Source organism: Setaria viridis, chromosome 5 (genome assembly GCF_005286985.2).
Source record: "Setaria viridis chromosome 5, Setaria_viridis_v4.0, whole genome shotgun sequence".
Taxonomy (NCBI): domain Eukaryota; kingdom Viridiplantae; phylum Streptophyta; class Magnoliopsida; order Poales; family Poaceae; genus Setaria; species Setaria viridis.
Window position 1 is genome coordinate 28,274,285 of NC_048267.2, and position 24,595 is coordinate 28,298,879.

Sequence of the window (24,595 nt, forward strand, 5' to 3'; positions counted from 1 at the left end):
CATTTAAGCATACTGCTCACTGGGGGATGGGACAGTCCAAGACGTGGGAAGCGACAGAGGTCGTAGATCAGGAGTAACATATTTCAGAATGAAAATTTTTCTTTGGAGAAGTTTTCGTGGCTTGATTTATTGTAAGAATACGGGGAACCAATCGAGTCAAAAGACACGAGCCATTTAGCCTATTTAGAAATTGAATATTTCATTTTCTACATGCAAACAGTATACACTCTATATATTATACTGGCTAAGTTTAAAGAATTTAGGAACTCATAATTAAAATAGAGAAGGAAATAAAGCTAAGTAAGTTGAATTTTTGCACACCTGGGAGAAGCTTGGGCTGCTCACCCATGCACGATGGTGTGACTAGCACAACAGCCACATCAAGTCACTTGGCGCAACCGATCTTTGACTCGCCTGGACACGTTAGCGCCACATGGCATTTTGATCACGCCATTGCACGTGGCGTGACTCCACTGAACTTGACGTGACCAATAGAGCTACATCTTAAAAATTTAGTATGTTGTGGGTTATATTTAAAATTTTAGTATTAAAAGGGTTAAAATAAAAAAAATCGATACAACCAGAGTGTATATGAGTACAGCAAGTTTATTTTATTACGCGTCCCGTTTGAATCCAGAGGATGTTTTTTCAAAAGGAATCCAGAGGTCGTTTGGGGAGGAGCGGGGCGTCCGGTGGGCGTCAGATGGTCTGGCTGGACACGTGGCAGTCATCGGCGCCGTGTATACATGGGAGTTGGATTGGAAACCGCTTGCATGGAATTTTTTTCCTGAAGACCTACTTGCCTCTTTCGCACCAGTCCGATTGGACTACAAGTCGGTTTAAAAATTCTATCTCTATGTACAGATAGAGGTTGCGGAAATTGCGAAAAGTATGAGTGTGACATGATTACTCGCTTCATAAAAATTCACTGATGCGCCTGCAAAACCATCTAAAGCAAACCCAGATGGTTCCTACTCCCCGTCGTTCGAGAAGAGAAGTCTAAGGTATAACTATATATTGATTATTTTTTATTTTAAATTCTGTGACAAACTTTTAGTTTCATAGTTGTGTAAACCAAATGCTTAATTAAATTTAATACTGTGCGGCTAATATATATTTATGGATACCAAATTTACTTTCACCTCAATCAGCTCTAAAATAAGCAGTAATTCTCTATCGTATTTTTGCGAAAATAGTGTAGAGGCAGAAGCTAATATACACACGTGTACTCACTCTTATGTGCTCTGTTATATGTTAAGACAATATAGTACATATATAGTTGTTTTTTTCAAAAGCAAAGTGTAAATAGAGATATTAATACATTCAGCGTGAAGATATTAGTGGAATGGGCCAAATAAAATGATTTTTAAATCTATTATGACATTCGCTTCAATTCTTATAATTGCACATGGCATAATATCCGCATGGAGGCTATGAGTGCAAACGAACCAGCATATTCTTCGATTAATAGTCTTGGACGTCACCAACAAAGGACGAAGCGGATAAGAGCGTTTCATGCTGTTAGCTTCTATTGCAGCATATTAGCTACATTTATTTACTGATGTTTATTTACTGATGTGCATATATTATTTATTCATAAGCCAATCAGCGGGGCCCTTTCCAGCCGCGGCGGCTGCCCCGCTCGCCCTGCCCCACGGCCGGGCCTGGGTACGACTACAAGCCGGTCTCAAACGCGGTTTCCTAGTGGTTGCTGTCCTCAGGTCGGCTTATCCGGACCGTCCAGGACACCGTTAGGAGTACCCCATCGACATATGGAGTCAGCTGTGTATTCCACCTACCCTCATATACTGTTACATATACATTTTTCTATATAGTACCCTTGTGTTCATACAGACCCAACACCTCCCCAGCTTCTCTCACCCTATCCGATTCATCTCCGCCGTCTCTCCCCTCGCTCTGGGTGATTGCTGGTGTTGCTGGTTTCATGTCTGCTACCTTCGTTGCTGTAAATCTCCGAGCCCACATTGTAAATTCCGGCGAGCGGTGGTTCCTGATCGTTGCAGGGATATTCTTGTTGCAGTTGGGGCTTGCTGTCTTACTGAAACTCTATTTCTTCACGATAACTGTATAGGGTCGTTACATCTATGCTTGTATAAGTCAGGAATACACACAAATTTTCCATGTCGAATCGATTCCCTATTCATTGAACATTGATGTAATTTTCCAAGTATACATCTTTCTTACATGTAGACCTTTGGCAGCCTCCGAAATCGTATTACAGCAGCTAAACATGTACTGTGATTCCTAGGAGGTCAAGAATCTGTTTTATAGCCTGTTGTGTTCCACTGCTTGAGGTGAATAATGAAGTCAGAAATCCCAATACTGTCCTTGTGGCCTCATCTCAGGTTATATTGCTGTACGCCAGTAACCATCAAGTTACTTCAGGTAACATGAAAGCTCGACAGAATCTGAAATGTGAGTGCTGTTTGAACGGAACACTTCTGAAGATGCTCTAAACCGTTCCTGTCCACTGTCCAACAGCCAGTGCCAGGTGACCAGATCCCGTCGATGTCCCTAGGCTAGGCTGCTAGGCGGGCCGCCAACCGCAGCAGCGAAGCGCTCGGTCACCCCAGCAGCGACGACAAGCTGCTGCTGCTGCTGCTGCTGCTGCTGCAAGTTCAGTGCTAGCTCCGTTGGTGGCGACGGCTATTCTGGAATACAAAGACTAAATCTCTCGTACCCATCACAATGGACTGCGTAGGTAAAGAGGGTGGGAAAGTGTCGAAAATACGTGAAAATGCATGAAGGTGAAAAATACTTTTTCCATATTTTGTGAAAAGCGTTAAGGGAGAGCAAAGTCTTGCCGGCATCTTGTTGGTACATGGTAGGAACTTGAAACATGTTGCCCCAGTACATAAACATCAAATAGGACTTTGAAATGGAATTTAGCGTTTCACTGAAGTTTGTTCTGTACATCTATGGTGGTTTTTATGCACGTTGTAGCATGCGCTCTTCATGAACGGGGACGCGGGTGCCACTAATTTGATCAAGCACCATGTCCGCGATCAGATGTGGTTCAGCGATCCTACGTCGAGAAGATCGCTCCGTACTACGCCGTCTCCCTCGACGTTGTCCAGGCTCTCCTTGGAGATGGTGCCTCGAAGCATCATCATCCCTATCACCATATTCGACATGGGCTCCCCAAACTTGTCGACCATCTCAACCTTGGACATGGACTGCTCCGCACCCGGGCCGGCACACGCCATCGGGGACGCAGGCGCCGGCGCCGCCACCGGCGCGACCCGTTTCTCACGCGGCTTTTTGTGCTTGTCACGTGCCACCGGCGACCCCATCCCTTGGTCGTAGTCGCCGTCGTCCTCCTCCTCCTCGGGCTCGGCGCGCCTCCTCCTGTGCTCGTGGTGCAGCAGGATGAGGCCGAGGGACCCGTCCGGGTGGAAGTGGTCGTCCACCTCCAGCGTCTTGTTCAGCTTGCCGTCCTCGCCCTCGACCTTGAGCACCTTGCCGTTCCCGTCGAGCAGCGGCTGCCGCTGCAGCGCGCGAGACCTGAACGCGCGGAGCTCGACGTCGACGTCGCGCGTCCACCTTCCCCGGGAGTCGAGCCCCACGCCGTTCCGCCGCAGGAAGTCTTTCCACCCGGAGATGAAGCGGTAGCCGCCGTTGGAGTCGAGGAACTTGCACGTCAGCTTATAGGGTACGGCGTCCCGGTCCAGCGCCGTCACCAGGAGCCCCACGTCCTTGTTCTCCACGCGCCGCCACTCGTCGGCGGAGAAGCAGGCCGTGATGGGGCACCCCTCCACGCCGGTATCGCGCTTGCACGACACCAGCAGCCGGTTCTGGTTCGAGCACACGTCGCTCTTCTGGAGGGTCTTCTGGTACACGAACCAAGGCCGCGTCGCGCCCAGGTCCGCCAGCCGCCGCTCCAGCGCCTCGCCGAGGTCGCCGTCCGCGTAGACCATCGGGGCGTCGCCGTCGCGCGGCCGCGGCGCGACGCCGCCCCGGTTCCTTTCAATCCTCGCCGCTGTCTCGGCGAAGCTGCGGATCCCGTCCTGCATGAACTTCTTCTTCACCGGCGGCTCGGGCGGCGCGACGGGGCTTGCCGCCTCCTGTGCCGTGACGATCCACTTGCCCTTCTTCAGCCACTTCTCGGCGGCGGACAAGGGTTTGGCTTTCGCCGGTACCGCATCCGGCGCCCGGCGTCGGTGCTGGCATGGAACGACTGGTGCCTCGCGGCCTCCGGCGTCCTCCTTTCTCTTCTTGGGCGATGGGGAGCAGGAATCATCTGGGCTGCTGCCACCACCGCTGTCGTTCAAAGCCCTCTTCTTCAACGACAGCAGCGACGGCGAGAGCGACATCTCGATCCTCGATCGGGGACGCAGCGAATAGGGGTTTGCTTTAGATGTTTTTTTTCAGGCGCAGCAGTGAATATTTATGCAGCGAGTACTCGTGTCGCGCTCGTACACCGCAATCGTACGTGGAGAACTGGAGATAGAATTCGAGACCGAAAAAACTCAACATGGAACGTACGTCTCAAGGTCGAACTATCCGAGGCGTCTACGTGGTCGCATCGAGATATGTGCCGCCCCTTCTCCCCCTCGTATTTTTCGCGTATTCTTTTTTTGGACGTTCGTATTTCGGTCCCCTCGCTCTCCGTCCTCTCTGTCTCCCCACTGCACTCTCCCTCCCTCCCCCCGCCTCTCCCCTCGCCCGCGCCCTCTCGCCGCCGCTCTCTCGTCTCCTCGCCTCACCGTCACCAGCCAACGCCGCTGACCTCTGGATCTCGCATCGCCCGCACCAGCCACCAACGGCTTTCGTCTCGCCCGCAACAGCCACCACCGGCTTGGTCGCCTCGCCGTCGCCAGCCAGCACATCCACCGGCTTCCTGCACCTCTCGCTGCAGCCTTGACCCTGATGCCTGCCCTGCTCCGCGTCTCCGGCACAGCACGCTAAAATTGGGCCGGCGATGCAAGGTCAACGGTCACGGCGACGGCAAAGATGTATGGCCTTGGCACATGTGCAGATCGACCCCCATTTCTCTGCTTGCCTACATGATGACGACCCTGCTACGGCCTTGTGATTTCTGATCTGAATCTGAAATGTTTTGGCAGGAACACTTCGCCGTACGATCGAATTATTCAGATTCAGGTTAGTTAATCTTCTTCGGTTCATCTTGCATCTGGTTTAGCAAGTCGCCACCCTCCTCACGTTTAATTCAACCTTGCTCAGGTACGGCATCTCTGGTATTCTCAATGAGACAACACTTCAAATGTATTCACTGAACTGATGTTAGGCAGAGCTGCCAAGAGTAGTCTAAAAGTCTCGCTAACAGTTTTTGAACACAACAAAGCAGTATCAGTGGACACTTATTATTGTTTCTTCCCTTAAACCTTTTCGGGCAGTTGGTGTCCTCTCTCAAATAGAAAAGAACAGCAAAAGGAGAAAAGGAGAGGAAGTGAGTATATCGCATTAACCTTGATAGTATCTTTTTTTAGAATACCAAAACGCCCTCCGTCCGAAATTGAAGGTCGTTTTAACTTTTGTAGGTGTATATTTTTTGCTATGCATTTAGATGTAGGGTATGTCTATATGCATATTAATATCTATGAATCTAGAAAAGTCAAAACGACCTACAATTTGAGATGGAGGAAGCATGTCACAGTCTTTTTCTATTTTAATGCACAAAAATAATCCAGTGCTCTGAATGAAATATGCTATTATTTGCAGGAGTTTTCATGCTTCGGTCATTCAAATAACTGGGTTGCAAGCTGACGGCTCTCACTTCCAATTCAACGGTCAGTACCTCAACCATCTCTCTAATTAGGTTACATCAAAATGTCATTTTTATTTCCCCTTTTTGTGAAATCTATGGATCGCTTGCATCACGTACTGAAGAGTATCAGAGCCACTACCAGTCCAGGGTACAATTTCTTTATGCCATGCTCTCTTGTATATGAAGGGTTCCTGCATATGCCTACCCAAGTATCCATACCAATCAAATAAGCTGAGTGCCTATTGGAGTATAGGGAGCACTCCCCTTGTTGCATCTATGTAAATTAGCATTCGGATACTTTTTTGTTTGTCTGCTGGTGCATGCTTGATTCAACTACCAAAAAGTTGATCCATTTATATGATTTTGTTACACTGATTTTTGTACTAATCCAAAAGTCTAAGAATGTAGTATATTCTGTTAATTATAATAATGCAACATGGTCCCATCACCTGAAGCTTGTACTTTAGTCTAAGACATTTATATTTTGATCTCCCATAACCATCGCAAAGAATTTGCGTATTCAAACCTTATCTGTAACCACATTGCCAAATCCATGATATATGCTATGATCTTGCCGGTAGGTATGTCTCTCGAGGAATATTTCTTGAACTATATACTCCAAATTGTTCAGACATGATGTTCGTTTTATCTCTGTTTTTCAGTCATCTGAAAATCCGTTTTTATGACTCATTTTCATGGGTAAATAGATTTGAAGAGTCTGTCTACTGGAGATATATCCAGTGAAGAGATTAAAATATACTAGATCAGTACAAACTTGATCTGCGTAAATCATATTGCCAGCACAGTAGACCATGGCATTCCATTTAGTGTGCTATGTACAATTAATCTAGTACTGTCTGTTCATGGACATTTTTCTGTGACTACCAATTTAACCGCTCTATGCCTGTATTTATATACTTCATTTGTTCTTATAAGGCGTATTAGGATTTCAGAAAGTATTTCAGAATATACTTTAAAATAAATTCAAAATATAATGTGACCATTAGTTTCTCTTATGTTATCTTATCAAATGATATGAAATCATAATTTGTTCAAACATATTTGAAGCACGAATCGAGTGATACATCAATCTATAATTTTTTATTTTTTTAATCGTAAAATGCTCTATATTATGAAATGGATACCGGTTTTAGCTGCTATTGCTGGGTTGCCGTGTCCTGACGAGCTGCTTTTGGTTGGGTTTATAGAACATTGAAGAGGACTACGACATGTTTGGCTGGCCATGCAGTATCATTCTAGCAGAGTACGTGTGGCAACAGAGGTCACGGTTCTCTGGTTCCCAAGTTGTTGAGGTGGTACTTCTCTTTGAGCTACACTGAATGTTCGTAGCCAGTGACCAATGTGGTCCATTTGTTAGTTGGGTAAACTGTAAATGGCAATCCACCTAACAATCTTAGTCAATAGCTGGGAAGTGCCAATTCCTTCGTTCAATAGTCTCTTGTAATGGAATTCTGTGTTTCTCTATGGTGAGGTTATTGTTCAGTCGAACGAAACTACAGCTATGCCGAACAATAATAATGTCGGTAGTTGATATTAGACTTTTACATTTGCGCCAGCCAGCAACCTGGTTTATGTTGTATTGAACTACAGAAAGTATGTTGTGCTGACAGATTTCCAATGTCCTCATCTTTCCGGAAGCTCAAGAATTGTTCTAGTTGTTGGGCTGGATTGCTTACTGGGGCCTGACAACTATTTAACGAAGAAGCAAGGTCTTGCTTTTTAGGAACATCGTTGGCACGAGCAAAGTGACAACTGAGCAGTCAACTTCACTATTTCTTTTCAGATTAATGGATTGAGTTTCATGTGTATTTCTGTATTTGCCTTTGCTCTTCCAGTGAATGCTTCATTCTGTGTATGCTTTTGCATTGAATGCCATATGAAAACGGCTCTCGTAAAAATATGTCAAGTATAGTGCAAGGCGAGTTACATGCATGTTTGACCATGACATCTGATGCATCACGGCTCAACCGTAAAATTTTCCATTTGACTTATCAACAAACACTGCATTCCAGACCGGCCTATGGCGCATGAACCTGATGAGCTTAGCAATCAGGAGTTTTCGATCATTTGCAAAGTATAACTGACAGTTATAGATATCCGGTACCCTCATGGAGAGCCTGGCCGACCACTAATAGGCCGACCCGACTTGATGAAGAAGGTAGAAGATAGAATCCGGCTAGAGCTCCTCACGTGTTATAATTCGACTAGATCTCATCTATAGTAACCGACTAGAGGTCCTACCGTGTAACCCTATCCCTCGAAGTATATAAGGGGACGTAGGGGTACCTCCAGGAGGGAAACCGATTCAATCCCTCAACACAACAACCAACACCTGAGTGCAAGGTGCAATACAATCTCCTAAAACAAGACGTAGGGCATTACGCTACACTGGTGGTCCGAAACTGCATAAATTCTCTGTGTCTTGTACCTTATGTTACCATCAAGTTCATGGTCTTGCGATCATCTCTGCCTATAAATCAACCATCTAAGTACCTCCTAGGTGGACTGCCGGTCACTAAATCTGACAGTTGACGTGTCAAGTAGGAATGATTGTGAGATCCTCCTTGCGAATTTGATGGCAGTCACTCAAAGATCGGGTGAGTCGTTTTACATGTTGGTATTAGATTGATCTGATCTCGCTGATAGCTAATCTCATATTGATTTTACTTTCTAATCCGGCGATCTAACTAATCCGCCGATCTAAACAAATCAATGGAGGCGGCAACGTACAGCTCGACGTTATGCATGCGGCTTTGATCTAGACATGCGTATTGGAGAGATCGGATTAAATTGACAAGCTGCACATTCTTTTCCTTTTAGAGTTTAATTTATTCCAAGCTCCGTCATTACGTATTGCATCTAACAGAGATTACTTTTCTCAGGTTGTTTCATTAATACATGAGGAGTACATTACGGATCAGCGCACATCCTTTGGCTTGCACCAGATTGGCAGCACACGACGGCAACTATGTGTGTCTGCAGTGACGTCATATGATCACATCTACGGCGCCATCGTACTACTACCTCTACATCCAGCACCACCGACCACTTCGATCACCCGGACCCGACATCGGCTTCGTCAACACTGTTCACCAACTGCTGCTAGCTCGGGCACGACGCTGACTTGCCACGAATCAAGCTAAGTCTTATTTACAATTAAATATTTTACGGGGTTTCCGTATACCTACGTAAGCCTCAGCTCCTCCATGTCTCCGTGACTTTCACCAACCGTCTTGGCTCCTATGTGTCTCTGTGACTTTCGTCGACCACCTTGGTCGCACTACGACTGCTTATACAGCTTGGTCCATCTACTACCGGGGCGGTCGGGGGCTACACCCCGTGGGTGCCCAGCTCATGCTTTCCGCACAGTTCCGACTGCTTTGCGGCTTGTCCATCCCTCTTTACAGTTGCTAAAGTACTCGGGTAGCACACGCCTTAATTCGTGAAGCCTGACCCTCATATGTCAGCTTCCTGCTAAGCACACTCAAGTCTGCTCAGCAACACCCCGGCAGGGTTAGATGCTTAAACATAACAGGCTAACTACTCGGGGAAATTACCTGACCTACAAGAGCAGGATGCGCAAGAGTTTACTTCTGCAACGAATCAAACTTCCGATTCAATCATTAAATATTCTACATTATGCTACATAATATTTGCATTGTCTTTTTACAGCTCAGAAACTACTCAGTATGCCTCCTACCACTCGGTCGACCTCCCAGGCTCAGGGGCTGGGTGCCACAGATGACTCGGCGAGCCTCCTGCTACTCAGCCAGCTCCTAGGCTCGAGGGTTGGGCACCACAGACAACTCGGCGAGCCTCCTGCTGCTCGGTCGACCACTCTGGATCGGGGCGGGAGGTGACTGCCTGCTCCGAGGCTCGGGGGCTGGGTGCCCTAGACGACTTGGCGAGCCTCCTGCTGCTCGGCCGACCTCTCTGGCTTGGGGTAGGAGGCGACTCGGTGCACTTCCGCGACTCGGCCGGCTCCTAGGCTCGGGGGCTGGGTGCCACAGACGACTCGACGAGCCTCCTGCTACTCGGCCGACCTCTCTTGCTTGGGGCAGGAGGCGACTCGGTATGCTTCCGCGACTCGGTCGGCTCCCAGCCTTGGGGACTAGATGCCATAGACGACTCGGCGTGCCTCTTGCCACCAGGCCGACCTCCCAAGCTCGAAGGCTGGGTGCGGGAGGAGACTCGGCGTGCCTCCGTGGCTTCGCCAATCCTCGTGCTCGGGGGCTGGGCGCCTACTTTGGGTCGGCGTGCCTCCGTGGCTCCGCTAGTCCTCGTACTCGGGAGCTCGGAGGCTGGGCATAGGATATCACTTGACGTGCGTCCATGGCGTTTCACAAGACAAAGATTACAAGATCAAGGATTTTTCTTTGAGCACTGTGCAGCTTCTTAGCAACCAGACGACGAAAGTACTCGAGCAAAACTTATCCAACTCGTCATTCATGTCGGGCTGCCGTTCAACTCCACACTGCTCGAGGGCTTGACGGTTATAGATATCCGGTACCCTCATGGAGGGCCCAGCCGACCACTAATGGGCCGGCCCGACTTGATGAAGAAGATAGAAGATAGAGTCCAGCTAAGGCTCCCCACGTGTTGTAATCCAACTAGATCTCATCTATAGTAACCGACTAAGGATCCTACCATGTAACCCTACCCCTCGGAGTATATAAGGGGAGGTAGGGGTACCTCTAGGAGGGGAACCGATCCAATCCCTCAACACAACAACCAACACCCGAACGCAGGGTGCAATACAATCCACAGGACGTAGGGTATTACAAATCTACCATCTGAGTACCCCTAGGTGAACCGCTAGTCGCTAAATCCGACAATAACAGATGCATGTGGACGAGGTAGCCAGAAAAAAACATGTGGAAGACATTGCAATGTATATTATTTAAAACAACGACCCTAAACCACCTAAGTTAAACTGCCAAGAAAATAACGAAGGACAAAAGAAAAAGGCTGAGCCAAAGGCAGGGCATGACATCACGATGGTGTGAGATAGCACAGTTCTACCTCTCCAGAACGAACTCAAAACTAGGAACACGCAAATGTCACGGAATTCTTCCTGACTTAAAGGCTTGCCATGCTTCTCATAGATCTTTAACAATCTCAATGCCCATGGAGTTAGCTGTGCCAATGATGGACTTGCACAGCGCCTCAAGCGACATGTGCTTGCGGAAGGGGTCAGCCTGCTTCAATTTCGCGATCTCGAACACGTGGCGGAGAGTGAGGGAAGACACATTGCTGTGGCCGGGGCGAATGCTGGCTGTTTCTATTCCTGCAGCCTTCTTGAGGAACCATGATACTGAGGGTGACTTGACCACAAACTCGAAGGTGCTATCCTTGTAATCAGTTAAGGTCACTTGCATTGCCTTGTACTTCTGGGTCCTGGCATTGAAATCCTTGCAGAAAGCCATCAAATTGAGCCGATGGAAACCCAGCACTGGACCAACTGGAGGTGCAGGACGAGCAGCACCAGCTGGAACAATAAGACGGATTGTTGCCAGTACAGGTTTCCTTGCTGCAGCATCTTTCAGAGTTGCTGCCATCATTTAGAGTAATACCTGCATTATAACAAGATGTTCCGTCAATTCATCATTCAGAGCCAATGAAGCAGTAGCTCAAAATGACATCCCATTTAGTGCTCTGTCCTCCATTAGATGCCCAGAGTTCTGAAACACACTGCTTTCAAACACATTAGGGAATGACGACAGTGCTTTCAAACACCAATTTGACATGTAGTGTGAACCAACAGCCAAGACAATGAGGCAATACAACAAGATCAAATGATAACTAAAAGTTTGGAGCATCCATCACCAACCTGATCTTCACTGGGCGCATTTACTCGCACATTTTAGCAACGGGATGAACAAAACGGATGAACAAAAGAAAGAAGAAATCCCCCACCCCTCTCCAACAAAGAATTCACTTCATAGTCTCTCTCTGCAATAGTTTTATCTCTCTCTACGCTATAAGCTTTTACTGAAAAAATTCTGATTCTATACTGTGCACTTCAAACTCATGGATTGGTGGATATCTACATTAGGAAATTACTGAACAACAGATATCAAACAAAATACTGAAGGGTGTGAGAAGCACATCCTAAACAGAGTCAATTCATGTAATTTCTGAAATAGAGAATTACCGAAACTGAGGATCACTTCTGCCAAATATGAAATTTATAGACAGCCAAATAAGGGAGTAATAGTGATTTCTAATAGTCATGAAGTCTGAATCAACACAGGGTACAAAACAGAAGAACGAGCATAAAATTGCATCACGAGTTGGGAGAAATACTTACAAACAAGATCTGCAGTGCTGCCTGACAAACACGGCCTGAGGCCCGAGAAATCGATTCATCTGTTATCTAAGCACTGAAGCAATAACAGAGAGCTACAGCCAAAGATCGCAAACATGAAGGATAAGCTACCGGGGAGGAGACCGACCTGTATAAGCTCTTGGAGGTGCCGGCGGAGACGAGGCAGTAGTTATCAAACTTGAAGTCTGCGCGCAGAGCATCATCGATCAGGACACCAGTTTATCAAATCACAGACTAGAAAACACAACCAAGAAAGTGGTTTGGTATGTCCTTTCAGGATGGCGGCACGGGGAAGTGCGTCAGGGGATGGGGGTACCTGCAGGGGCTCAACGAGGTGGCGGAGCGCGGCGGGGGCCTGCCATCGGAGCGTGACGACGGGGGCGAGAAAGGGGTTGACAGCAAGAGCTTCGCGGGGAGCTGCAGCTGCTGCGCTGCAGGAGCACGAAGGCACGGTCGCCTGCGTGGCCTGCAGGAGAAGATGGGGGGAGACGCCGACGGAGAACAAGGCGGCGACAGAGCGGCGGCGAGAGGGCCCGGAGGCGGCGGGCGGGGAGAGGGCGCAAGCCCGGCGGGAGACGAACGGGCGTAGGCGCGGCGAGAGAGCGGCTGGCGCGCCGCCGGCAGACGAGGGAAGAGGCGGGGAGAGGGAGGGAGAGTGCAGTGGGGAGACAGAGAGGACGGAGAGCGAGGGGACCGAAATACGAACGTCCAAAAAAAGAATACGCGAAAAATACGAGGGGGAGAAGGGGCGGCACATATCTCGATGCGACCACGTAGACGCCTCGGATAGTTCGACCTTGAGACGTACGTCCCATGTTGAGTTTTTTCGGTCTCGAATTCTATCTCCAGTTCTCCACGTACGATTGCGGTGTACGAGCGCGACACGAGTACTCGCTGCATAAATATTCACTGCTGCGCCTGAAAAAAAACATCTAAAGCAAACCCCTATTCGCTGCGTCCCCGATCGAGGATCGAGATGTCGCTCTCGCCGTCGCTGCTGTCGTTGAAGAAGAGGGCTTTGAACGACAGCGGTGGTGGCAGCAGCCCAGATGATTCCTGCTCCCCATCGCCCAAGAAGAGAAAGGAGGACGCCGGAGGCCGCGAGGCACCAGTCGTTCCATGCCAGCACCGACGCCGGGCGCCGGATGCGGTACCGGCGAAAGCCAAACCCTTGTCCGCCGCCGAGAAGTGGCTGAAGAAGGGCAAGTGGATCGTCACGGCACAGGAGGCGGCAAGCCCCGTCGCGCCGCCCGAGCCGCCGGTGAAGAAGAAGTTCATGCAGGACGGGATCCGCAGCTTCGCCGAGACAGCGGCGAGGATTGAAAGGAACCGGGGCGGCGTCGCGCCGCGGCCGCGCGACGCCGACGCCCCGATGGTCTACGCGGACGGCGACCTCGGCGAGGCGCTGGAGCGGCGGCTGGCGGACCTGGGCGCGACGCGGCCGTGGTTCGTGTACCAGAAGACCCTCTGGAAGAGCGACGTGTGCTCGAACCAGAACCGGCTGCTGGTGTCGTGCAAGCGCGATACCGGCGTGGAGGGGTGCCCCATCACGGCCTGCTTCTCCGCCGACGAGTGGCGGCGCGTGGAGAACAAGGACGTGGGGCTCCTGGTGACGGCGCTGGACCGGGACGCCGTACCCCATAAGCTGACGTGCAAGTTCCTCGACTCCAACGGCGGCTACCGCTTCATCTCCGGGTGGAAAGACTTCCTGCGGCAGAACGGCATGGGGCTCGACTCCCGGGGAAGGTGGACGCGCGACGTCGACGTCGAGCTCCGCGCGTTCCGGTCTCGCGCGCTGCAGCGGCAGCCGCTGCTCGACGGGAACGGCAAGGTGCTCATGGTCAAGGGCGAGGACGGCAAGCTGAACAAGACGCTGGAGGTGGACGACCACTTCCACCCGGACGGGTCCCTCGGCCTCATCTTACTGCACCACGAGCACAGGAGGAGGCGCGCCGAGCCCGAGGAGGAGGACGACGACGGCGACTACGACGAAGGGATGGGGTCGCCGGTGGCACGTGACAAGCCCAAGAAGCCGCGTGAGAAACGGGTCGCGCCGGTGGCGGCGCCGGCGCCTGCGTCCCTGATAGCGCGTGCCGGCCCGGGTGCGGAGCAGTCCATGTCCAAGGTTGAGATGGTCGACAAGTTTGGGGAGCCCATGTCGAATATGGTGGTAGGGATGATGATGCTTCGAGGCACCATCTCCAAGGAGAGCCTGGACAGCGTCGAGGGAGACGGCGTGATACGGAGATGGTCCGATCTTCTCGTAGGATCGCTGAACCACATCTGATCGCGGACATGGTGCTTGATTAAATTCCATTTCAAAGCCGCGTCCCCGTTCATGAAGAGCGCATGCTACAACGTGCATAAAAACCACCATAGATGTACAGAACAAACTTTAGTGAAACGCTAAATTCCATTTCAAAGTCCTATTTGATGTTTATGTACTGGGGCAACATGTTTCAAGTTCCTACCATGTAACAACAAGATGCCGGCAAGACTTTTCTCTCCCTTAACGCTTTTCACAAAATATGGGAAAAGTATTTTTCACCTTCATGCATTTTCACGCATTTTCGACACTTTCCCACCCTCTTTACCTACGCAGTCCATTGTGATGGGTACGAGAGATTTAGTCTCTGTATTCCAGAATAGCCGTCGCCACCAACGGAGCTAGCACTGAACTTGCAGCAGCAGCAGCAGCAGCAGCTTGTCATCGCTGCTGGAGTGACCGAGCGCTTCGCTGCTGCGGTTGGCGGCCCGCCTAGCAGCCTAGCCTAGGGACATCGACGGGATCTGGTCACCTGGCACTGGCTGTTGGACAGTGGACAGGAACGGTTTAGAGCATCTTCAGAAGTGTTCCGTTCAAACAGCACTCACATTTCAGATTCTGTCGAGCTTTACCTGAAGTAACTTGATGGTAAATGGCGTACAGCAATATAACCTTAGATGAGGCCACAAGGACAGTATTGGGATTTCTGACTTCATTATTCACCTCAAGCAGTGGAACACAACAGGCTATAAAACAGATTCTTGACCTCCTAGGAATCACAGTACATGTTTAGCTGCTGTAATACGATTTCGGAGGCTGCCAAAGGTCTACATGTAAGAAAGATGTATACTTGGAAAATTACATCAATGTTCAATGAATATGGAATCGATTCGACATGGAAAATTTGTGTGTATTCCTGACTAATACAAGCATAGATGTAACGACCCTATACAGTTATCGTGAAGAAATAGAGTTTCAGTAAGACAGCAAGCCCCAACTGCAACAAGAATATCCCTGCAACGATCAGGAACCACCGCTCGCCGGAATTTACAATGTGGGCTCGGAGATTTACAGCAACGAAGGTAGCAGACATGAAACCAGCAACACCAGCAATCACCCATCTGAATATTTCTATCGGCACGATTGACAGAAGCTGTCACATGAAAGGAGAAATGTTAGGCTTAGACCAAAAATACTAAAATTTTAATGCAAGAGAATGGTGTAGAAATTAATCAACATCACTTGAACTGATATTATATGAATTCATCAACAGCGACTCAGTAAATGTCATGCGCTAAGGAATGCTCCCTCTGAGTTCATGCCAGTGGATTTTTCTTTTTCTTTGTATTGACCATTGGTATATATAGATATTTCATGAAATGTACTCTCTTATTATATCTATACAACTTTTATGACTTGTAATGTTCAAACAACTTATAACTGTAACTGGAGGTCTTGGAAACTAATCTGTTGGAAAATTTTCAGTACTACAAGCATGCTGCTCACTTTACAACTGTTAAACCCCAATGTACTTCTACAACATCCCAAATTGAAACCATGCCATAGCAACACAGAATTGCACAGTAGTATATTTGTAACACCTAAATCTATGTATATTCTAGGTGAATTCCTTACCGATGCTGGAATGAAGATGAACAGAGAGTATCCATAGAGGCACCACAATTGCACCAGACCAGCAGGTGCTGAGAAGTACTTAAGAATAACATATAGGAGAAGGGGAACAAATGTCACATAACCATAGAATAAGCCAGCAGACCAGGTAACCAAGTTAATGTCATAGTTCCACTCTTTCTTGTGCCATTTGTGCGATAGGTAGGTGACAAAAGTGGCGATAGATGCAGCAACGAAAATCAGGGTGGTGCATGTCCAGAATGGCCCATACCTATGAAACACAAATTAAAACAAAGGCATAATCAGCTTATGAGTTGAAAATTAAAGAGAGTTATTTGTTCGTACAACACAGAATCTTTCAGATGACTGGCATTCAGAAAGTTATCCATCATGTTATCAAATTGCTAGATAATAAATTACAAAAACTTGCTGTTTGTAATGCCCTAAATTGGCATAGTTGATAGTTGCATTGTTCTTTTCAGGGAGAAGCATACAACAAAACTTGTCAGAAATATTCAAGTCTACTCTCATTTAGGTACAATATAGGTGACCTTATACAACATAGTGAAATAACAATTTAATTGCAAATGAACAAATGCCTTCAAAAGGATAATTTATGATACCATAGATTAAAGATATGAAACAGACCAAAAGTAATTCCAACCCGAAATATTAATGTTGGTCAGTACAGCTGACACAAACCCAGAACTGATTGTTGCACTAAGATCAGTACCAGAATACCGCACACAAGTACCCACTAAGATCCGATGCATTCAGTACCTAATGGAGTAGGTCTTTGCTATGCAAAGGTATATGAAGATAAAACTATGTATCCTAAAACAGGATTAGATAGGCAATCCAAGCACACAGGTCAAACTAAACATACCCACATTCTGCACCCAAGGGCAATGTATGCAGAATCAGTGCCAGCAAAACAAACAACTAAACCACTCTAACCTCAGTGAAGTACCGCATTCGCTACCAAATCGTAAAGTTATCCGCAGTGAGACAATATTATGAAGCTAAACTATTTTCTCTGCGAGATGAGCTAGGAGGCGATCGAAGCATACAGGTCGGGGTTCTCGGAGGTCTTCTCGGTGAATGTGCCGCGGAAGGGGAAGACGGATTCCCAGATCCTCTCGACGACGTCGGAGGTGTCGACGTCGAAGTAGGGCTTGTACGCCGCCACGGAGAACATCCGGAACCAGCCGCTCTGCGCGGCGTCGTCCGACCCGGCGCTGCCGCCTCTGCCACCGCCGCTTCCTCCTCCTCCGGCCTTGGACGAGAAGGTATCTGCTTAAAAATGCCACCGCAGCCGGGTCAATCGGCCAGATCCGACGAGAAACGTGAAGGGCACGGGAGGCGAGGCCGCGAGATCTGACCGTCGGCGTCGGTGGGCGGGCGGTAGGCGCCGGAGATCTTCCCCCTGGCATCCGACGGCGGGAAGGTCTGGAGGTTGGAGTCCGTGAACCTGATGGCCGGCGGATCTGGCCCCGCCGCCGCCTGCGCGGATGTGACAAGAGGAGGGAGTACAGTAAGGAGGGTGTGCCGCGCGAGAGGAGGAGGTAGGAGACTGGCAGAAAGAGCGGGCGATTGCTTACCGGAACGGATCCGGAGGCCTTGGGGTCGTCGAGGGAGGAGTACCCACCGCCGGACATCATCTTCGCCGGCGACGGCGGACGGCGGTGACGGGGAGGCGTTTAACGGCGGGAACGGGGTGGGAAGTCAGGCCGGCCGCGTGCTCGAGGGGGGTGAATGGTTTATGCGGGATCTCGCTTCGCTGCGGCTTCCGCTTCTCGTTGGATTGTACCCAACCCGGGCCCACCTGGAGCGCTCTTTTTACGTGAACAGTGTCGGCATGGGCAATTGCTTACGGGGGAGATAAAGTGCTAACCGTCGTGTTGCTCTTGCAACTATTAGAACTACTCCGTGTATAATTGGTGAGGGATTGAATGACAAAATGTGCACAGAACCCTTTTCTTTTGTGCCAGCGGAACATGATTTTTTGACGAAGTTCGCATCATGTGCCGGTAACTTGCAGAATGAGATTATTTGAATTCAAACTTTAAAGACCTCCCGGTTCTGTTTTCGACACCGGTGGCAACGACACCATAGTATCGTGCCAATCATGTAGCACCAAGTAAACGAAGAGTAAAAAGAACAAGAAAAAAAACTAGCTGGCAAACGCAACACAGTGCACTGTGGTGAATGCTGTACTTCGAACGAGGAGTTCATCAGCTCATGTAGATGGCACTAGCAGGCCCGTGCAAGGAAAGTAGAAGCACATCACAGGATACACTCTCCACAGCCAATTGATCGAGTAATGCTTTAAAACTTGACCCAAGCGATGTATCCCTCCACCCATGTACAATTTAAAAGATGTGCCGAAGACAGACAAAGCAAATAAATGAACGAGATCTAAAATAACAAAATTTGATTCTGTATTAATGTAGAAACTACTGTTGATCGTCCCGTAGACTACTCTTTTGCTCCTGAGGTGTGTGTTTGTTTACTCGATACTGTGCAGGTGTGTTCTCGTCCAGTTTGTTGAGTGTCATTTTGTGAAAGACAATTCACAGGCAATGGCGATGTGATCACTTCCCCATTTCTGTTAATCAATATGAAAGTAGCCTGGATTAGTATGCCTGGGGGTACAGGAAATGGTTCATGAAATGGCAAATAAGTTGTGCGCATAAAATGGATAGGAGAAATATGGATCCAGCAGAATGGCAGTACCTTTGTTGGGAACCCAATTGTTTGTTTCAAAATTTGTTTGGGAAATGTATCCAGGACTTGAACAGTCTGCAGATCTTCCGAGGCCCTTCATTGTAACACACGATTGCCAAAATTAGTTCGTTGAATACAGAAGTGGGGTACATTGCATTAGCTTCAGAAAAATAGTTGCTTACCATATGTAGTCCACTGTTCCCATGAATTTACTGTTGTAGCTGGTTACTAGTGGTTCCTTGTTGGCGTCTTTTGTCCCATCAAAATCCTGTTCAAATCATAGTTACCATTAGGAGCCAATTGCATTCGGTTGGTTTCTGAAATCTTATCTAGCTACATGGCAGCATTCACTAAAAGGAAACTACACCTTCTAATAAAGTTAAAAGACAGCACATATTTCACTATTGAAGATAAAATGATGAAAATGCGGCCAAAGTCAGAAAAAGCCATGCATACCTCCACATCAGTATAGACACTCCTTAATTTCAAACTGTGTTCCACAGAAGTGCATTCAACATTCCCAGTGGCAGCTTTTATTTCTTCTGGAGTCCACCTGTACGGATCATAATAGTAATACCCTTCACTGGAACTAACCACCTGCTGAGGTGGTGATGATCTATCTGAAGTTGCCGGCAGCTGGGCTCCCTCTTCATATAAGTGATCATTACCACCACATAACTCTTCAAAGAAGGAAGGGTCAGAATTCACATCTGAGCAGGTAACTTCATCAATTGTTATATCATCCTTGAAAGCATGAGCATTGCTTTCAGAATCATCTCCACAAGAGACTGAATGCTTGTTTATCACCTCAGCAGAACATTGATTGCCACAGGCATCCGAAACAGCGCCATTTGGTTGATGTACTGGTGCTGCTGGCCCAATACTACTTTCTCCTAGCCTCACATTACTCATATGGTAAAGGGCATCAGCGACATTCTGAGAACCATTGAAATGAGATGATTCTGGCTCATTAGTTGCGCAATTATCTTGAGAAGACAACATGGATTCAATAGCATTTTCCTTTTCATCGGACTTATCTTTCAAGGCAGCCAAAAGCTCATCTGATTGGACCCCGTTTGCTTCAAAAGTACATGTAAATTCTTCAGAAATCTCATTGCCGGATAAGTTGTCAGAAGAAAGCAGCTGACTGCTACCAACTATTTCACATGAGCCAGCACAAACTGTGGCTGGAGCAGATGGGACATCTGTAATGTCAGGTCCTTCTCCAGATTCAGTTTTGATCCCTCCAAAACACCCTTCATTGGGTTTGTCAATGGATGCAGATTCTTCGCCAGCATCAGAAGCACAGTCATCATTTACAGGACCTTCCAAACAGTTCAATAATCCATGCTTGTCAAGATTAGAAGAGCCAGAACAAGGTATATTATTGCCACAGCTGTTACTTGATTTGGAGTCAAGGAGAGATTCTGAAGAGGTATCAGTTACAGGTTCTCTTCCAGCAGGGCAAGAATTCTCTACCAACTTTGTTGTCTCAGTCTGAGGCTCACGACCATTTAGAAGAGTTATGTTTCCCTCTCTACTGTTGGTTGGATAAAAAGGTGGATGGGATCTGTCACACATCAAAAGCAACCAATAAGTGCACATCTATGCAGATACTGTACTTTAGAGAGAAAAAAAGGATAGGAATATGTAGGAAGAGATTGCCGAAAACAAAAATACTGTAAACAATTTTAGGTAGCAGAAGAATCACCGATATATATTAGGGCCAGTATATAGCCCCTGTGAACTACCACTAGTTTGCTGTCCAGATATAGTATTTTTCGCAAGGCCAGACAAATTCAACTGCACAATTTGGAAGCTTCATGTAAGTTTCAGCTCCATGAAATCAGTAATGCTCATGGGTTATACAGAAAAGGAAAATGCTACCTTTTGCTCTGACACAAAATTGTACAGCGGACTCTGAATAAGAAAAAAATGACACAAACATTAAATACATTGTTAGTGTTAAGCATTAGCATGACAGCAACACAAATACAGTACATTATAATAAAATCTTGAATAGATAAATAGAAACTCAAGTACAAGAACATTACCTTGGGTGTAGAATTGAAATCTCCACAAAGTATCACTGGAGCATCATTCCACATCTTAGATACAGTGTAAGCTCTATCAAGAAGTGTCCTGACCTGTAGGAGCATAAAATCAGGAAGCAGAAATGTGATAGTAAGGTGCAAAGAGTGCTTAGTACATGGTCAAGAATAAAGAGGAGAAAAGACACTGCACATTCTATAAATGATGCCAAGAAAGCGTAAATCACAAATTATCAAGGTACACATCATCACTGTTTTGTACTAAATAGAATCTAATAAAATGATGTTACTTGTTAGCATGTTGAACATATGCAACTCCATTGTAGTTAACTAGTTATGCTCAAATTGAGTACAAAATAAAAAATAATCAGGTCAAGCAGCTTAGACAGGCAACAATAAGCTCGTTATATACGTTTCAATTAATACTGGAAATCAATAGCTCAAAAAGAACCACAATGAACAGCAATGTACCTGACCAAGTTTGATATCTCCTCTCTTCGGATTATAAAGAACGTGAATATTACATACAACAACTTGTTTAGCTTGTTGTGGATGACTAGAGCTGTGGGGCAAGAAAAAAACATAAACATGAATAAGTAGCATGATACGTTAAAGAAAAAAGACTGTTACACATGGGTACAGTAATATACACAACTTGGGCACCCAAGGTACAGAAGGCAGCAGAATAATTGCATCACAACTACAATTACAGTTTGGTCACCCTTACAGCAAGCCCCAATCATTCTACAGCGTCAAAACTTCTCCAATCTGTGAACCAGATTGACTAAGATATTGTTGACCTCCAAACTGAATATTAGGGAGAATCGTTATGTAAAGAAGCAACTAATGTTCTAAGAGAGTAAATTGGATGGCAAGATCATCTTCCAAGCTCCAGCATAATCCTCATCAGTGATTCAATCCGGTGATAGCAACCATGTTGGACTGGGCCATGCAGATAGCACATGCACGCCATTCACTTGTTCGCCCGCTCATTAGTTCAGAAAAAATCTTTCATGCAATCTGGAGGATCCGAAACATAGAAGTAGCAGTAGATGCCAAGTTCTGGACCTCATGAGGAAGGGCAAGGCTAGATCATGGATGACCAGAATCAGCAATTGAAACTAGATTTGTGCTGGTGGGTATTAGGCTATTAGTAGCACCAGCATCAGTTTATGCTATAATTTATTTAGATTGAAATTTTAAGCCCTTGATAGGTCCATATTAACCCTTAAATCAAGGGTTCATTTTAATTCATATTACCATCCCTCAAGGGAGTAGACAGTAGGCTAAAATTTCTTTACAGTAAAGGTAAAAGCACACTGTACAGTTCTGAAGTCCTTAAGTTGCAATTACCTTGTAGATAGATTAGTTGAGTCAGTTTGCACATTTTGTGGGACCACCGACTGAACAATAAAACAATGAAATAAATAGCAGAAGATTAGCAGCATGTGGAAAACAAACTTCAGTTCAAGGGCTCGTAAAGTTGCCCAATAACACACCTCTAAAACACAGAGTTGCGCAACATTATCACGAAGTCCAAGTTTGTTGAACTCAATGTCCTCTTCATAGCGCAACTGGAACCTGATAAGTGAAGGACTTGCGTAACTATGAAAACCAAGCTTAAGTTGAAAACTTTTCATATGTTCAGCATGACAAAATGGGAATCAAACTCAGATCACATCAAAATAAGAAAGGTTAAACTGATTACCTTGTTGTTCTCCAAAAGATAGCACATCCATCAGCAGCGTTTCCAGTCCGCATCTGTCACCCATTCAGCAAAAATAGGATTACCATACAGTCAAGAAGATTCAAGAAAAATATTGTTCTGCTTAGTCGATGGAAATAACTAATCAAGTTTCAAAGTCACATTACACACTAGGATTACTATGTTAATGTAAACTAAAAAGTAGGCATTCTCTCTTATTAAAATATTGCTAAAAGTGTAATAGAGAATTTAAAACAATACCTTCCATATGCCGTTGTATCCTCGGCTTGCCATTTCTTGTTCAAGGTCTGTAAATTTGTCAACCTCCTAAAAGCACAAACAAGGAATACAATCAAACATGCATATACAGGGATTGCCAAGTACGTTATAATCTATATATATGCGCTACTAAACTGTAGTAGATTTCGACTAAAGTGGAAGAAATGTTTATCAAAAGGTTCCATCGACAAGTATAAACAACTGGCCCATTATATACTGTTCATGGCATCATATAAAACTATGCTTGCAATTTTTCTATGTACAGTAATAAAGAAGCAGCAGAGCCTACTAAGATAAGTACGGTACAACACTCTTCTTGCAAACTACCTGAAGACATAGAATATCTGGAGACCACAGTCCGAACTCAAACACTAACTTGTCCTTGCGCCAGTTCCAATCCAGGATGAAAGATGGTATTCGCTCATAAAGAAATCGGTGCTCCTGGGCCAGATAGTCCGCAAGTATATTGTACGATAGAACCTTAAACCTCTCTGTACATTCAAAAGTGCAATGCTTAAATACCAAAGGCAGATATGTGAACTCTACTACAATAATGAGGACCACACACACTGTGATCAATCAAGTCAAAAACCAAAAGGCAAACATGGTTACTACACATAATAATGGATATTAAGTCTGGTCAAATTTGAAACAGCAATGAATCATTCAATTGGAAAGATAGGAAGGTAATAATAAGCAACTAGTTTGATGTCCATAAGCACATTGACTGCAACTATACCCAGTAATTACTACTCATAAATCAAATTGCAATTCATTCACAAGTTTAATTAAATGGCTGGTCAGCTGGTGCCATTCTCACCCGAAATCTTTGAATTACAAGTTGAGCTAGAAAGGAAGTCAAGTAATAACCAGTATATAATTTCAACTTGCTAGCAGCTCTCTCCATTGGATTAGCTACCCAATTCTACAAGCGACAAGTGGCAAGCATTGAAAGGAAACCATATCACCAATTCTGGAAGATGTTACCAGCTTGGCGTGGCGGCCGCTGCTTTGCAAACCGCCACCGTCGGCGGTAGTCTGCCAGCCTGGGGCTCAGCTGCGGGGCACCAGGACGGAACCCTGCACCCACTGGCGCTCGGCCGTGCATCTGCGGCAGCGGCTGCGGGTACCCATGGACGTACGGATTGGGAGCACCGTAGCCGTACTGAGGGCCAGGCGGCGGCGGCTGCTGCTGTGGGTGGCCGTAGTTGTACGGTACAGCCCCGTAAGCCGGAGCCGGGTGCTGTGGCCGGCCGTAGCCGTAGCCGTAGCCGTAGTGCGGCTGGTGAGGCTGAGGCCCTTGCCTGTAGGGCGGCGGAGGCCCGCCGCCGCGGCGGAGGGATTCGTTGGCGGCGCGCACGGCGCTGTGGTGGAAATCCCCGCTGACGAGCTCGGCGCCCGCGTCGGGGGGCGGCGGCGAGGGCCTGGCGGAGTATCCGCGGCGGGGGCGCGGGTAGCCTCCTCTGCGCTGCAAGGGGAGCGGGTTTAGAGTTTAGACGCGAGGAGAGATTGAAGAGGGGAAGGGAGGGGAGATAGTGAGAGGAGTCGGGAGGGAGGCGTACGCCGTAGGAGGAGGAGGAGGACATGGCGGCGGCGCGGCGTACGAAGGCGGAGGAGGCGAGGCGCATCACTCCTGCTCACGGCGCCGGCGGCGGACGCGGCGCGGCCGCATTCGAATCAACCAGTCGCCGAGGGGCGGCGGTGTGTCGTGGCTGGCGAGCGGTGACGGGACCGGAAGCGTGCGCTACGTCACGTACGCGGGAACTTTAATGTACGCCTTCGGGGTTGCGTTGACGCGTACAACATTTTCCCGTATCCTGAACCCCAAAACGGTTTC

General features: G+C 47.4%; 3 protein-coding genes and 1 long non-coding RNA gene across 4 annotated transcripts; 1 reads left to right on the forward strand and 3 right to left on the reverse strand.

The window, feature by feature from the left end:
- The first annotated feature begins 4,626 nt into the window (after positions 1–4,626).
- Positions 4,627–7,314, forward strand: LOC117855745 (uncharacterized). Its single transcript, XR_004640563.2, has 5 exons — positions 4,627–4,976; positions 5,088–5,124; positions 5,206–5,431; positions 5,704–5,771; positions 6,958–7,314. It is a non-coding gene; the product is annotated as an uncharacterized lncRNA (long non-coding RNA).
- Positions 7,315–10,605: 3,291 nt separating this feature from the next.
- On the reverse strand, positions 10,606–12,558 carry LOC117855820 (uncharacterized). Its single transcript, XM_034738214.2, has 4 exons — positions 12,415–12,558; positions 12,226–12,283; positions 12,081–12,153; positions 10,606–11,343 (listed from the first exon to the last, which is right to left on the reverse strand). Exon 4 carries the CDS (start codon positions 11,329–11,331, stop codon positions 10,870–10,872), a length of 462 nt encoding a protein of 153 aa, XP_034594105.1. The 5' UTR covers positions 11,332–11,343; positions 12,081–12,153; positions 12,226–12,283; positions 12,415–12,558; the 3' UTR covers positions 10,606–10,869.
- A 2,501-nt stretch (positions 12,559–15,059) lies between these two features.
- LOC117856769 (uncharacterized) lies at positions 15,060–17,775 on the reverse strand. The gene is made up of 5 exons (XM_034739156.2): positions 17,598–17,775; positions 17,379–17,499; positions 17,067–17,289; positions 16,000–16,267; positions 15,060–15,517 (listed from the first exon to the last, which is right to left on the reverse strand). Exons 1-5 carry the CDS (start codon positions 17,655–17,657, stop codon positions 15,311–15,313), a joined length of 879 nt encoding a protein of 292 aa, XP_034595047.1. The 5' UTR covers positions 17,658–17,775; the 3' UTR covers positions 15,060–15,310.
- A 533-nt stretch (positions 17,776–18,308) lies between these two features.
- On the reverse strand, positions 18,309–24,486 carry LOC117856768 (carbon catabolite repressor protein 4 homolog 6). Its single transcript, XM_034739154.2, has 15 exons — positions 24,321–24,486; positions 23,746–24,226; positions 23,086–23,249; positions 22,741–22,806; positions 22,483–22,535; positions 22,274–22,355; positions 22,128–22,177; positions 21,246–21,336; positions 20,778–20,870; positions 20,611–20,643; positions 20,435–20,526; positions 19,180–20,293; positions 18,906–18,991; positions 18,733–18,817; positions 18,309–18,604 (listed from the first exon to the last, which is right to left on the reverse strand). Exons 1-15 carry the CDS (start codon positions 24,384–24,386, stop codon positions 18,551–18,553), a joined length of 2,610 nt encoding a protein of 869 aa, XP_034595045.1. The 5' UTR covers positions 24,387–24,486; the 3' UTR covers positions 18,309–18,550.
- Positions 24,487–24,595: the final 109 nt, after the last annotated feature.